This window comes from Vipera berus (genome assembly GCF_964194415.1).
Source record: "Vipera berus genome assembly, chromosome: Z".
NCBI classification, from domain to species: Eukaryota; Metazoa; Chordata; class Lepidosauria; order Squamata; family Viperidae; genus Vipera; species Vipera berus.
The window spans coordinates 24,275,181-24,289,651 of NC_138205.1; the positions used below are offsets into that span (position 1 = coordinate 24,275,181).

General features: G+C 36.6%; 1 protein-coding gene across 1 annotated transcript; it reads right to left on the bottom strand.

Moving 5' to 3' along the window:
- Positions 1–393: 393 nt before the first annotated feature.
- Positions 394–12,485, bottom strand: LOC308678717 (olfactory receptor 14J1-like; the record flags this gene model as incomplete). Its single annotated transcript, XM_081345953.1, has 2 exons — positions 394–1,336; positions 11,581–12,485. The coding sequence occupies 2 exons, from the start codon at positions 12,483–12,485 to the stop codon at positions 394–396; spliced, it is 1,848 nt and encodes a 615-aa protein (XP_081202079.1).
- Positions 12,486–14,471: the final 1,986 nt, after the last annotated feature.

Below are 14,471 nucleotides of genomic sequence, written 5' to 3' on the forward strand. Positions count from 1 at the left end.
AGTGAGTTCAATAAATATAAACTCTAGTTTGTTTGTTTTTTCCCTAATGAAAGACTACCTGTATTGAACAGTAACCAGGATCTGAAACTGAAATCTCTAAAGAGAACGATAGAAAGATTTTGAGGGCATCAGCTCATCATTATAATCTGATCCTGATACTAAAACCTAGGATGGCAGTTTTCAACATAAGGAATTCAGGATGTTGCTAAAATAACACACAGCATTCTGCAAATCAGGGCAGTAATTAGAGTTTGGGTGATATTCTCTCAAGTACTATGTTGGTCTAGAATGGCAAACTCTACTTCTACCTTAGCTTCAACAAAAATAAGGGAAATAGACACAGAACATTTAATAAAAGGAAAATTTAAAAAAAAATATCTTCAAAATAAGTTGTTAGAATCTCCACAATTTTGACAGCACAGACTTGATTTTCTTATTTCTTATGCTGTAGATGATTGGATTGAACAGTGGTGGAAGTAAAGAATATAGAGCAGTTAATGCAAAATCTAAATAAATGGTAGTATTAGAAGAGGGTTTCAGATATGCTAAGCATGCAGGTACCAAAAACATGGAAAAGACTATAAGATGGGGAAGACAAGTGGAAAAGGTCTTCTGTCTTCCTTTCACAGAAGGGATTCTCAACACTGCCTTGAAAATCAGCGTATAAGAGACAAAAATAAAAATAAAACAACCTAATGTTGCAGTGATACTCACAAATATAACTCCAGCTTCAATTAAACTGAATCCAGAACATGATAACTTTAGCAATTGTGGAATTTCACAGAAAAACTGATTGACAACATTAGAACAGAAAGGAGTGGAAAAAGTGCTACTGGTATGCAACATTGCATAGAGAACACTTGTCACCCACACCAGAATCACAATTTTGGTGCAGGCTTTCCAATTCATCACTATTCCATAGTGCAGTGGATGGCAAATGGCAACATACCTATCATATGCCATCACTGTCAAGAGGGATAAATCCGATGCTTCAAAACAGACAAAGATCAAGACTTGTGCAAAGCAACCAAAGTAAGAGATCCGTGTGGTGTCCATGAGGGAATTTATCATGGATTTGGGGACAATGACTGAAACAATGCCCACATCCTGTACAGCCAAATTCACTAGAAAGAAGTACAAGGGGCTGTGTAGTCGATGGTCAAAAGCTACTGCAGAGATGATGAAAAGATTTGTTGCTGTAGTTGCCAGGTACAATATGAAGAATAAGAAGAAATGTAGAAGCTGCAGATGACGATCTTTGGAAAATTCCATGAGCAGAAAGTAAAAAACAATTGTCTGATTCTCCATACTTAAGTTAGGAATAAGATGAATGCCACTTCAGTAAGGAATCAGAGGTGAAAACACCATTAAATTAAAACAATGAAATTACAGCTTGATACGTACTGGGAACAGAAAGAAAACTTTAAAAGTAATGTGACAACAATTAAGCAAACACTACCATGTTAAAAGAATGCCAATGTCCAGTCAGCACACTCACCATTTATTTCAATTAATCATTGATGAAATTACCAACCAAAATATCTCTTCTTTTTTTTTAACCTTCTTCCATCCCAATTCTTTACATTGTTTTTATGGTTAAAATGTTTGTTAGAATTTGGAAGTGCCTGACAAGATTTTCCAATTTTAACTATGGAAAAAAAAACTTGGGAGACTTTACATTGGTCATTTTTATTACCTTTTATAAGGCTAAGTTGTTGGTAAAAAACAAAGGATGCCAGTTAAGTTTTGTCCTGGAAATGAGGAGAGTGTGAGTTTTTCTCCCACCTTAGGCATGAAAAACTGACTGAGCGACTTTGAGTCACACTCAGCCCAGCCCACCGCACAGTGTTGTTGTGGGTGAAATAGGAGGAAGAAGGAGAATTAGGTATGTTTTCAGTTTTGAGTTACTTAAAAATAATGAAGAAGGGATAGCAATAATTAAATAAATATAATATATAGTGCCTTGATCTCTTAGAGAAAAGACAGGGTATATAATTCCATGAATACATATATGTAGTGCATGGGATCAGAGACTGTTGGCTAATCTCTGAGTATGTTTAACACACACACAAGCACAAAGAAATGGAGATTTCTTTTTGACACATGTTCTGGGAGATTTTTGAAAAATAAGATTATAATGCTTAAAACAAACAAATAAATGTTGGTTGAGTATTTATATAAGAAATACGAGACCCTTACTTAAGACACTCATTACATCATTATATTATTTACATTGTATCTTGGTTCAAAATTTGCTTAATCTTACGGTCAAGACATTTTTTTTTAAAAAAGGGAGGAATTCATTCTCTTTTTCATCCAGAAGTTAAGCCTTATGCTTTAGAACAGGGGTGTCAAACTGCCGGCCCATAGGCTGGTTGCATCATACGGAGGCTGTGCCCACCCCAGCTCTGGCAATGCAAAAAAAGTTGTGATATGTTGCAATATGTCACGTGACGTGGCGAGTTTGACACAAGTGCTTTAGAAGAGGTCTGCTAGGCATTTCTAGTTCCAGAAGATATCCCACTCTGAAGAAAAATAGATTGCCTTTACCTTTTGTACTATAATTCTAATAACCGTAGGAAAGAAAATTAATAGTATTAAAAGGGATCCAATAATTTCAAAGTAAGATCGGGCAAACACTCCCCTTAACTTTTCTTATTTGAATTCCTAATAGCTGTGTTTTGTTGACCCAATGGCAACATATGTAACAAAATAATAACAGTAATTGGTAAAGATGTCAAAATTATGTACTCTTCCCAGTCATAATTTTTGTTAGTCAGAACAAGGACCATAACCTGTTGAGGAGCTCATTTGCTTTTCCATGAGACTTCCTGTGTTGTGCTCTGCTTCTCTTTCTTCCTTTCCTCTTTCCCCCTTACTTCAAGTCATTCAGAAGATATGCAGACTGGGATAGGCAGCCCTAAGCTTCTTCCTTACTTGCCTCTGAGAGAAACCCCATTGAGCCTCTGAAGCGAGATTCTTTGCCCCCTAGACTGAAGAGCTCCACCAGTGTGGCCTTGATGCTGATAAAGGCCAGCTATGCCCCTCCCAGGATTTGGACTTGTGGGACAGCCCAAGAAAATGGTTGGGCTTTATGTAACATGAGCCATATTGCTTTCCTGGACTTTGCATGTTCAGCTTTCCTGACTCCTGGAAGCAAACAAGTTGAGTTCGGTTTCATAGGCTGGAAGAGCACAGTAGCTTCAACTGATCAGCTGGATTCAAAATCAGTCAAACGTTTCAGATTGGTCTTAGTCTTCAGCTTCAAGAAAATCATGGTTTGAGAAAGCCAAGAAATGCATTAAAGAAACCCAGAAAAAGACCACTGACAAAGTAGCTACCCACTATCATCCTTCCTTTCCAATTGATAGGGAAACCCTGTAATGCTAGCCTTCAAACTTTGTAATTCTGGGTACATAAGTGCTTTTAAAAATATTCTTGATTATCACTTCTATTTTTCTCACAGTTTATTACTTATACTATTTTAGCATAATAAAGTAATATGCCATCATAATGGTGTATTAAAGTAGATTATTCCACTGACTGATAAATGTTGGACTGGATGTACACTTTATTGACTAGCTAAGTTTTTAAAAACTCATATCTGAATGTTCCCACCCCAAATTAACAAAGATTAACAAGATATTTGTCTCTTTCATTGTTTTTGCTCTGGTATAGAATGAACATATTCTATCATAGTAATGAATTTGAACAACAAGAATCAAATTTTTAACTAGAATGGAAAACAAACATTATCCCAGGTGAATCTAGAAATGATATTACAGATGCTAATTCAGCAATTAGTACTCAGTTCAACCAGGGTATTTAAATTTGTGCAAATTGTAAAGTACTTCCTTTTTAATATCCAATATCTGCATGCAGAAGATGTACCATTATGTTAAGCATTATCTTGTTTTATTATTTAGGAATGTTATGGACCACCCTCTCTGCTACAGTAGATTTCCATTATTTTCTTCATAATACTTTAAATCTACCTTTTAGGATAAATCTCCCAACCCTAAAAAGTTTCTTTATTATAGCAAAGTAGTACTGGGTTATAATTTTATTTGTTTTTCAATCCTTTCCCCAGAGTCAGAAGTATAAAAGTGAGTCTAATACAAAGTCATTGATATGTAAAGAAGTGCCAATTCACTCTAAAAAGCAGGAAATGGCCTTTTGGCAGAACAATCAATGTATAGTAATCATCACTTACTATTTTTCTTCACAGATTTATTATTCAGTAATGCAGAAATGCTATAGAAATTGTCCAGCTATGAAAAATGGAATGGAAAATGAAATGGCCTTTTGGCAGAACAATCAATGCATAGTAATCATCACTTACTATTTTTCTTCATGGATTTATTATTCAGTAATGCAGAAATGCTATAGAAATTGTCCAGCTTTGAAAAAGATGTATCAGTGGGTAACTGAGTTTATACAGTATTTCGGAATATAAACAATAAGTTGCCTTTATATTTGTAATTATTTTGCTTCCTTCTAGAAGCAAAATATAATGAGTGTCTGGATGTTTAATATAATTAGCAATTACCAGTTACTAGTCTCAACACATGAGATTCTCCAGGGAATCACCTAGGGTATCCCCCATCCCCCATTATTTTTATTTTCTAAACATCGCTTAGGAGGCAGGATCCAATCTGGTCAGTCACCAGGACCAGAGGTTTAGTCTTCCAGGTTTTCAGACTCCTGAGGATGGGTTCCAACACGAGTCCAAAAGCTTGAAAGACTAAACCTTTGGTCCCAATGATCCAGATTGGATCCTGCAATGTTATCCTGGGGCCTGTATATTCATCTTCATTCATGAGGTCTAATATATATTAAACATTGTTGGTTCTTGAAATTAATTTTAGGATATCATTCCTTCTGATAAGCACAATATTTTATTAAAACTAATGAAATATACTGCAGACAAGGGAACCTGGCAAATATTCATGAGCCATAAAATAAGACAAAGTTAAATCTATCAATAACTGTAATTCATGCTTACTCCAGATTGGCAAAAAAAATCCCACTGAATACTTGACTATGAGTTCATTTTCACATTGCACGTATAGGTGGTCCTTGCCTATTAAACACAACTGGGATTGACAAATCTGTTAGTAAGTGCTCCAGTCCTTGTGACATCATATGACCATGCCAGACTTACCACTTTATTTTGACTTCTGTCATTAAATGAATCACTGGGGTTATTAAATAAGATATCATACGATCACTACTTAAAATTCCATTTCTTCATCCTTCATTAATGCTGCTTGGAGGGAGCCAGTTATTAAGCACATGAATGGCAATCACGTGACTCTTGGATGCTGCCAACATTCGTAAATGCAAAGCCATTTGTATTTACATTCATCAATACAAAGCCTTTGTACTGTTGCTCAGTGAGGCAGTTGGTAAGTGCCTGTATCATGATAAAGTATTTATAAAAGCAAGGATTACCTGAACCATTATAAAAAGTTTTTAAATTTGTCTGTTTATGACACATGGAAAAATTTCATTGCCAGCTTTGACCTTTTGGAAATATCCTTTGTTGACAAATCCATGTTATGGCATTTGATGTCCACTTCTGCACCCCCATTTAATACAGAAGACCATCTCTATTCAATATATGTTATCTCTTTTGTGGAATTTTGTAAAGAGATTAAATCATTTTTCTACCATATGTGTGTGTGTGTGTGTGTGTGTGCATGTGCATGCACACACACATGTGTGTGTGGGCATGCATGTTTGTGCATGTGTCTATGACCCCTTCCATGTGTTGTCTTGTGAAAAGAATTAGTGTCTCATCTGCTCTGTCTGACAGTATAAGCCTTTAGGTGACACAATATTACCATTAAGAAATGGGCTACTGGCTCTAATTCCATTCTCCTCTTGTTCAGGTGACTGTGCTATCATTTCTGTGTCTTGTTATTGAGCATCAAGGATGTCAATAACTTTCTTTTTTGGATACTGTTCACTGTTTCCAATAATGGGTTTCCTATATGAAACAGTGACATTCCATTACCATACAATGGATATGAAATTATGTAGCAGGCAGCATCAGAGTCCTTCATCCATGCTGCCTCATTTGTCAAGTAGGTTGATTGGTGTATTGGGTGAAAGGAGAAAGAAAAGTCAGGAATCCATATGTGTAGCTCTTATGGATGTACTGGACGTTTGGCAAGGAGAAATTGGGCAGTCGAGTCTCCTTTTTTTAGATGGCAGTTTTCAACACATGGAATTCAGGATGCTGCTAAAGCAACACATAGCACCCTGAAAAACAGGGCAGTAATTAGAATTTTGGGATTACTGGTTGACACCTTCTCAAGTACTACCATTGGTCCAGAATGGCAAACTCTACTTCTACCTCAGCATCAAAATATGAGGGGAAAAAGACACAGAGCATTTGATGTAAGGAAAAAAAAGAAAAAATATTCAAAATAAAATGTTAGAATCTCCCCAATTTACAGACTTGAAATTCTTATTGCTTATGCTATAGATGATTGTATTGAATAGGGCTGGGAATAAAAAATATAAGCCATCTAAGTAAAATGAGATGTCAGAGGGAGATCACAAATATGCCAAACACACTGTTATCTGACACATAAGAAGTCTATAAGGTGGGGAAAACAACTGGAAAAGGCCTTCTGCCTTCCTTTCACAGAAGGGATTCTTAACACGGCCTTAAAGATCATGGTGTATAAGACAAAAATAAAAACAAAGCAACTAAATCCTGCAATGACATCAGCCACAAAGACTCCAATTTCAACTAAACTTCCTATCTAAGTGCATGACCTTACTTTTCTCACCACTGAATTGTATCTCTATGGAACTGTAATTTTGGAATATAAACATGAAACAATTTTTTATTGTGATGGTTTAAAAAGAAGCCTTCCAATGCAATTGAAAGAAGAGCTTCAAGAAAATTTGCAATTTTTAAAATGACAGGTTTGGGACTTTTTTCTCATGGATATTAACAAGGTTGGGAAATCCTTGAGAAAAAGAAAAGTTTGTAACTACTTGAAAAACATTCCAGAAAAGAAAAAGATTTTATTCCATGAAAACAAAGTGGAAGAAGTGACTTAAACCTAATGAGTCCATTGGAATTAGGATGGATTTTCATTGGTTTCATATTTGTAATTGAAAGAAAGTTTTAATCTAAAGTTTGAAAAGGTATCTTTTCCTTTATATACCGTGTTAAGGAATTTAGTTGTGCAGAGGTCTCCTTGTGCTACCAAAGAGTTGCACAGACAAGGAAGGGTACTGAGAGCAGTAAAAGTCACACAAGAATACACTGAGTTATAAAAGTAAAAAGTAGTTTACTTTTGAGGTGGTGTAAGAACAAAAATGCACAATCAAAAATAAACAGTCCAAGTCACAAAGTCTTCTTACCGGTCCAGAGGTCAATACACAGTTTAGGTTACAACAGTAGTAAACCAACAGCAGAGCAAATAATAATACTTAACTAATATATAATACTTAACTAAAATATAATACTTAACTAATTCCTAAAGTTCCTAAAATACAGTCCAGGATTTTCTTGATTATATCTTCTTCAGATGGTATTTCTTCATTTTTCCAATATTGAGCAAAGCTGGGTGCAGTAGCACAAGCCTGTAAGCCAGCTACTCTGGAGGCTGAGGCTGGTGGATCGCTTGAGCTCGGGAGTTCTGGGCTGCAGTGGGCTATGCCGATTGGGTGTCCGCACTAACTTCGGCATCAATATGGTGATCCCTAGGGAGCAGTGGCTCAGTGGGTTAGGACACTGAGCTTGTCGATCAGAAGGTCGGCAGTTTGGCAGGTCGAATCCTGAGTGCCGCGTAACAGAGCGAGCACCTGTTACTTGTCCCAGCTTCTGCCAACCTAGCAGTTCAAAAGCACGTAAAAATGCAAGTAGAAAAATAGGGACCACTATGGTGGGAAGGTAACAGCATTCCGTGCGCCTTTGGCATCTAGTCATGCCGGCCACATGACCATGGAGATGTCCTCGGACAAGTGCTGGCTCTTTGGCTTTGAAACGGAGATGAGCACTGGCCCCTAGAGTTGGAAACATCTAGCACACATGTGCAGGGGAACCTTTACCTTTACCTAGGGAGCCATGGGCCACCAGGTTGCCTAAGGAATTTTGTAAAATATTATTGAATGTTTATTTAAAAATATGTTGAGAAAATTAAAGAAAAAGATGTATTAGTGTAAAGAAAAATCTAGATCTTTTAAAAAAAATTCTATGAGGATAACTTGGAGGGAGCAATCTAATTTTAATGAATTAGTTGGAGTTATTTGGAATTTCATTGGTCTGAAAGTGAACTTTATGTATGCTAAAAGGAAGATTTTTAAAAAGATGCATTAGAATGTTAATGTTAATTTAAATTTAATTTTAGAAATGTTTTTAAAGAAAAGCTTGGTGCTTTAAAGTGGATGAAAAAATATTTTTCCCTTTAAGGTTAAAAAATCTGAAATAATACAGTGAATTTTGTTAATATAAATGGTGATATTTTATAAAGATTATCAAGTGCAAATAAGAATATATATTATTTTAACAGCAAGGAAGATAAAGCAGTAATGGCTAAATTGGTTGCTTTATTCAAAGAGAGAATATATTTAGGTTTTTTATTTGGATATCACTTCTGGATTTTGTGCTTGTGATAAAAAAAATGAAACTTTGACTTTGGTTTTGCCAATTAGATACATTTGTTGTTATAGAAATGGCTAGTTATATACTAATGTGTAAAAGTAAAAAGTTCTGATTGCAATGTTATCTTGTAGTGTGTTAAAAAAGAGTCAGAAGTCAGCACATTTTTTTTATTCCCTTGTATCTCATATTTTCTTTGCCCCTTTCTTTTTTCTTCCCTTAATTTCCTAATTTTATTTTTCTTTGAATTTTATACATTGATAAAACAATAAGTTCTAAAATAGGATTTGGGGATATTGACTGAAACAATGCCCAATGCTGCACAGCCAAATTCATCAGAAACTGGTGCATGGGGATATGCAGTTGATTATGTAAAGCTACTGCAGAAATGATTAGAAGATTTGCTACTATAGTTGCCAAATAAAACACAGAGAACAAGAAGCTTTGTAACTCATGGAACTCTCCGCTCATAACCTGCTGAAAGAAGTAGCTGGTCTTTTAGTAACTAAAAGCTTTAGGGAAATTAAGAAAAGAAACTGCATCAAATGGTGTATACCCCATCATAAAACCCCTTTAAAAAGGCTTCTTTACCTCAAACACATTTTAAGCTATGAAAAGACATCAAGACAAGTGGGCAGAGTTTAAGCACATAATTGAAGAAGGAGGGTGCTTGATTAGAAGTGGTACTGAAGAGCCAGCTGGAAAATTGTGCAAGAACATCCTGATAAATCTAAATAAAACACATGTAAATGCATGTTGATTATTTTCCTTTAAATAATCCACATTTATTTGTTTATTAATATTGCCAGGGCATCTATGCCAACTAGCAATAATTAAAATACAATATAAAAAATATATATTATAAATACCCAAAAATACCATTCTCAGACATAAAATGGTGCCAGAAAACACCCTCATCAATAATATAGACCAGAGTTCCCTTAATATTGGGCTGTAAAAAGTACCAGTCTCTAAAGAAAGATATAGTCTTTCTATATAAAGTATGTCTCATGACATACTTTAGATAATTGGCTGGTGGAGTGTAAGAGGGACATGGAATAATATAGGAGACAGTGGATTAGTTCCTTATCCATGCCAGATCATAGGTTAAGGTGAACTATAAGTGCTTGTTTTCCCCCAATATTGGATACTGGGTGGGAGGAGATACAAAAGTCAGGAGTACTATTGGTGGATCTACTGGAAGATTTGCAAGGGTGAATGGATAGTACTGTGTATCTCTTTCCCTTAGATGCATGGTACATAAAAAATTATATGGTTCATGTAAGGTTGATTCATGCAATGTTGATAATATGTAATGCATATTATATAATGCATTATTCTGCATTATCTAATGCAGAATAAAGCAAGCATTTATTTCAATCACTGAAGTTTTGTACTTGAGTTATATTTTGTTCTGCTTTGTCTTGATGATACTCTTGGGTGCCATAGGACAGTGGTGGCGAGCCTTTTAGAGACCGAGTGCCCAAACTGCAACCCAAAACCCACTTATTTATTGCTGGGTGCCAGGTGGGCATGGACCACTGGGTGGGTGTGGCTGTGGTGGTCATGGAAGATTGGGTGGGTGTGCCCAAGATGGGTGTGGTCAACTCAATATTGCTCGTGGGGAGGGACACCTGTGCGGGGTGGGCATGGTTGGGGGAGCTCCAAAAGGTCTCTGGCAGGTGGGGCAGTAGGCAGGAGACTCATCCTGTGGGGTGAGGCGAGGCAGGGTGGGGTTGCCATTGCCATGGGGCAAGGCAAGGGCTGGGGCAGCTGCTGCCTGACACCATTGGCCCCTGCACACAGAGGCCAGTGAGTGCATGGGGGCCAACGGTGTCCGTCAGCAGTCACAGCCTGCCAACCCCTCAACAGGCACACTCTGGGCCTCCACAGCCCATCACCAGCAGTTCAAAGAAGCTGCCTCCGAGATGGATGGTCAGCCAACAGCTGAGGAGGTGATGCAGTGGGTCGTGCCTGGGAAAAGGAAAGCATGTGAGGCCAGGAGAGATCGGATGGCAGGGAGGGAAACCAGCCATGCTGGGATGCATTCAGCCACATGGGACCTCGGCGAATTAGCAGGCAGCTGGTTGAAGAGGGACAGTTGCCACCTCTGGGGCATGGTGCCCACAGAGAGAGCTCTGAGTGCTGCCTCTGGCACCCATGCCATAGGTTCGCCACCACTGCCATAGGATGTTCTTTCTGATATTCAATCCAATTAACTTCCTTGACTTTGAGATGGTGCTATTGCCACCTGATAGAAACAAGAATTCCTTAAACCTGATGGTTTCATTTTATGCAAGAAAGTAAAACATTCTAAGAGAAGATAGAAATATCCTTGAAAAAAATCCAGTAAAATACACTAAACCAAAGAAAGAAAATGTTTGCCTTGTCTACTACTTTAAATGATATGGACAAAACTTACAATAATAAAAATATAAACAATATTGTGAAGCTTCAAATTGAATAGCCTCTTTCTTTTTCTACCACTGGAAGTGTTTCTAAACAAGGCAAGTGTCTCCCATATAGCTCATGGTGCAAATACACCTCTCTAACTTTCCTGATAAACTTTGTGTACTATTTTTTGTGGGACGGAGATCTTATAGGTAAAATAACACATCAACAAAAGCTGAGCAAATTTCCAATTTTACTTCAATTCCTCTAACATGGAAATCTAAGTTTCCCATAAATTTAGAACCGCAGTCAAAGGGTTTTTGTGTTAAGGTCAAACTTACTCCAGCATCTGAGGACATGGCACAATTTATTCTGTTAATGATGAACAGTATTTGCTGTTGAGTTTTCCTATTAAGAAAAAATGAATGGGGAGAAATTCAGTCTCATTCAATGAACCGGGCAAAAATTTGGTAAATTAGAAACTACAATGTTCTTCAAAAGAGCAGATAATGTAAAGAAAAAAAATATAGAAAAAAATGTTCAAAATAAAATATCAGAATCTCCACAATTTAGAAAGCACAGATTTGATATTCTTATTTCTTATGCTGTAGATGATTGGATTGAATAGGGATGGGAGTAAAGAATATAAGACAGTTAATGCTAAATCTAAGTAAGATGGAGTGTCAGAGGGAGATCGCAAATAGGCCAGGCATGAAGTTACCAAAAACATACAAACGATTATAAGGTGGGGAAGACAAGTGGAAAAGGTTTTCTGCCTTCCTTTCACAGAAGGGATTCTCAACACTGCCTTGAAGATCATAGTGTAAGAGACAATGATAAAAATAAAGCAGCCAAACCCTCCAATGACACCAGCTGTAAGGAATCCAATTTCAGTTAGACTAAAACCAAAGCAGGATAGTTTTAACAGTTGTGGAATTTCACAGAAAAATTGGTTGACAACATTAGAACAGAAAGGGGTGGAAAAGGTGCCAGTGGTATGCAAAATTCCTAGAAGGAAACCTGTAACCTCCACCAGAATCATTATTTTGGTGCATGCTGTCCAATTCATCACCATCCCATAGTGCAGTGGATAACAAATAGCAACATACCGATCATATGCCATGACAGTCAGGAGGGAGAAATCAGCACATTCAAAGCAGACAAAGATAAAGACTTGAGCAACACAACCCAAGTAGGAAATGTATCTAGTATCCTTAAGGGAATTTATCATGGATTTGGGGATGATGACTGAAACAATGCCCAGGTCCTGCACAGCCAAATTCATTAGAAAGAAGTACATGGGGCTATGCAATTGATTATCTAAAGCTACTGCAGAAATGATTAGAAGATTTGCTGTTATAGTTGCCAGATATAATGCAAAGAACAAGAAGAAGTGTAGAATCTGCAGATGTCGATCTTTTGAGAATTCCAGGAGCAGAAAGTAAGGCACGGTACTTTGATTCTCCATGTTTAAGTCAAGATGAAGATGAATGCCACATCTGAAAAGAATTCGAGGTGAGAACAATAACAATTAGAACATGTCCACAATATTTAGAGAATGACTAATTCTCTAATTAGTCCAATCAGTGCATTCTCCATTTTCTTTAATCCATTACTGATTAAGGAACAAGTCATTAACCTCTCCCATCCTGCCCCTTCCCATCCTAATCATATTTTTATGTAATGTTTAAACTATAAGAGGCTATCAAAAATATTCTCAGCAATGGAAGTTCACTTGGATCTCTGGACTAATCATTTTCTCAGCACTCTTGTAAGCCTGCAGTAGTAGGGAAAAATTTGAGAAGGGTGATATAATGTTACCTTGATCTCCTGGAGGAAAGGCAAGACACAAATCTTGAAAGTAGAGGCTGTCCAAATATTCAAATCACTTACCATTGTTCTGCACAGAAATTTTGTTTCTTATGATACATGATGTTTAGACCCAGTATAGATTCAGTAATGGAGAAATAGTACCCAACATTTGTTCTGTCATATAAATATGCATTACCAGTGGAAAAGTTTGTTTATATTTGGCATGCTTAATGATCTTTTGGTATCCCTCCAGACTTAATTACCCAGCATAGGACTATAGAGTCCAAGCTAAGCAAAATATTAAATGACAACTATTGTTATTGAATCTAAAATATGTATAAAGTGAGAAAATGTCATGAAAAATGTTCTAGAACACATCTTATCACTTGGATTTTTTCCCATGTGTATTTTTTAAAAATATATTTCATCTTTCATACTTCTATTAAACAGAATACCCAAATCCACTACTTTAACATTTTAATGATATTATTGACTAAGAATCAGACCTCTATGTGGCAATCAAAATCCCAACATTTTTGGGCATATAATTTGCAGTTATGCCTACTTAACTAATGAAGTTTTTGTTCTTCCTCTTTAAAGTATCTCCTGTTTACTGCCATTATTATTTTTTAAAAATGCTAATGTAGTCTAATATATTACTTAAAATAATCACACTTCTGTAAATTGATTTCTCCAGCATGCCATTTTTTTCTCATCAGCTCTGATTATACTTAAGCCTTTGGGTGATGCCACTTTATCTGTCAATGACTTACAACCATAATTCCAGGCTCAATTCTGACATAGGTCAAGACCTCACAGTAGACCAGTGTTTGTAGAAAATTTTGATGATCTCTAGGATAAGACAATAATTGCAATTCATGTTTGCATCAGGTTGAGATAATCCTTGAGACATCACATGACTATCACTGGACTTTCAACCTCACTTCTGCTTTGGTCATTACAGAAATCACAAGGGTTGTTAAACCAGACAGCACATGTATACTATTTGCAATTTCAATTCCGTTTATCCATTATTTCTGCTTCTTACCGTAGAGGTGGATTATTAACCACATGAATGGTGATTACATGACTGCTTTATGGTACAATATTTATAAATTCTATATAGTTGACAAACTTTTGGATGTGATGATGGTGAATCTGTCTTTATAGCACTGGATGTCAATTTCTGCATCTCATTTAATATAGAAAAAATGATTTGAATACAATAGACATCCAGCCTGCAATGTGATTACATGTAGTCTGCAGAGTTGCCCTGGAGACAGCAAGGGACCGGCTCCTGCTGCCTCGGCCCTGGCCCAGGCTGGCTGGTTGCCAAACTACAACCTCATGGTGGCCATGCAGGCCAGAATGTGGTCAGTCTTAGATCTGTGGGACTGTCTTCAATCCAATTAACTACCTTCACTTTGAAATGGTCTTATAGCCACCTGGTAGAACCTTAATGGTTTTGTTCCTTGCAAGGAAGGAAAACATTCCAAGGGAAGATAAATTTCTAAATATTCTTGATAAAATCCAGTGAAATACATTAAACCAGAAAAAGGAAATCTTTGCACTGTTTCTCATTTTAAATGATAGGGAATAGAAATCACAATAATAAAAATATACACAATGTTTTGAAGCTTCA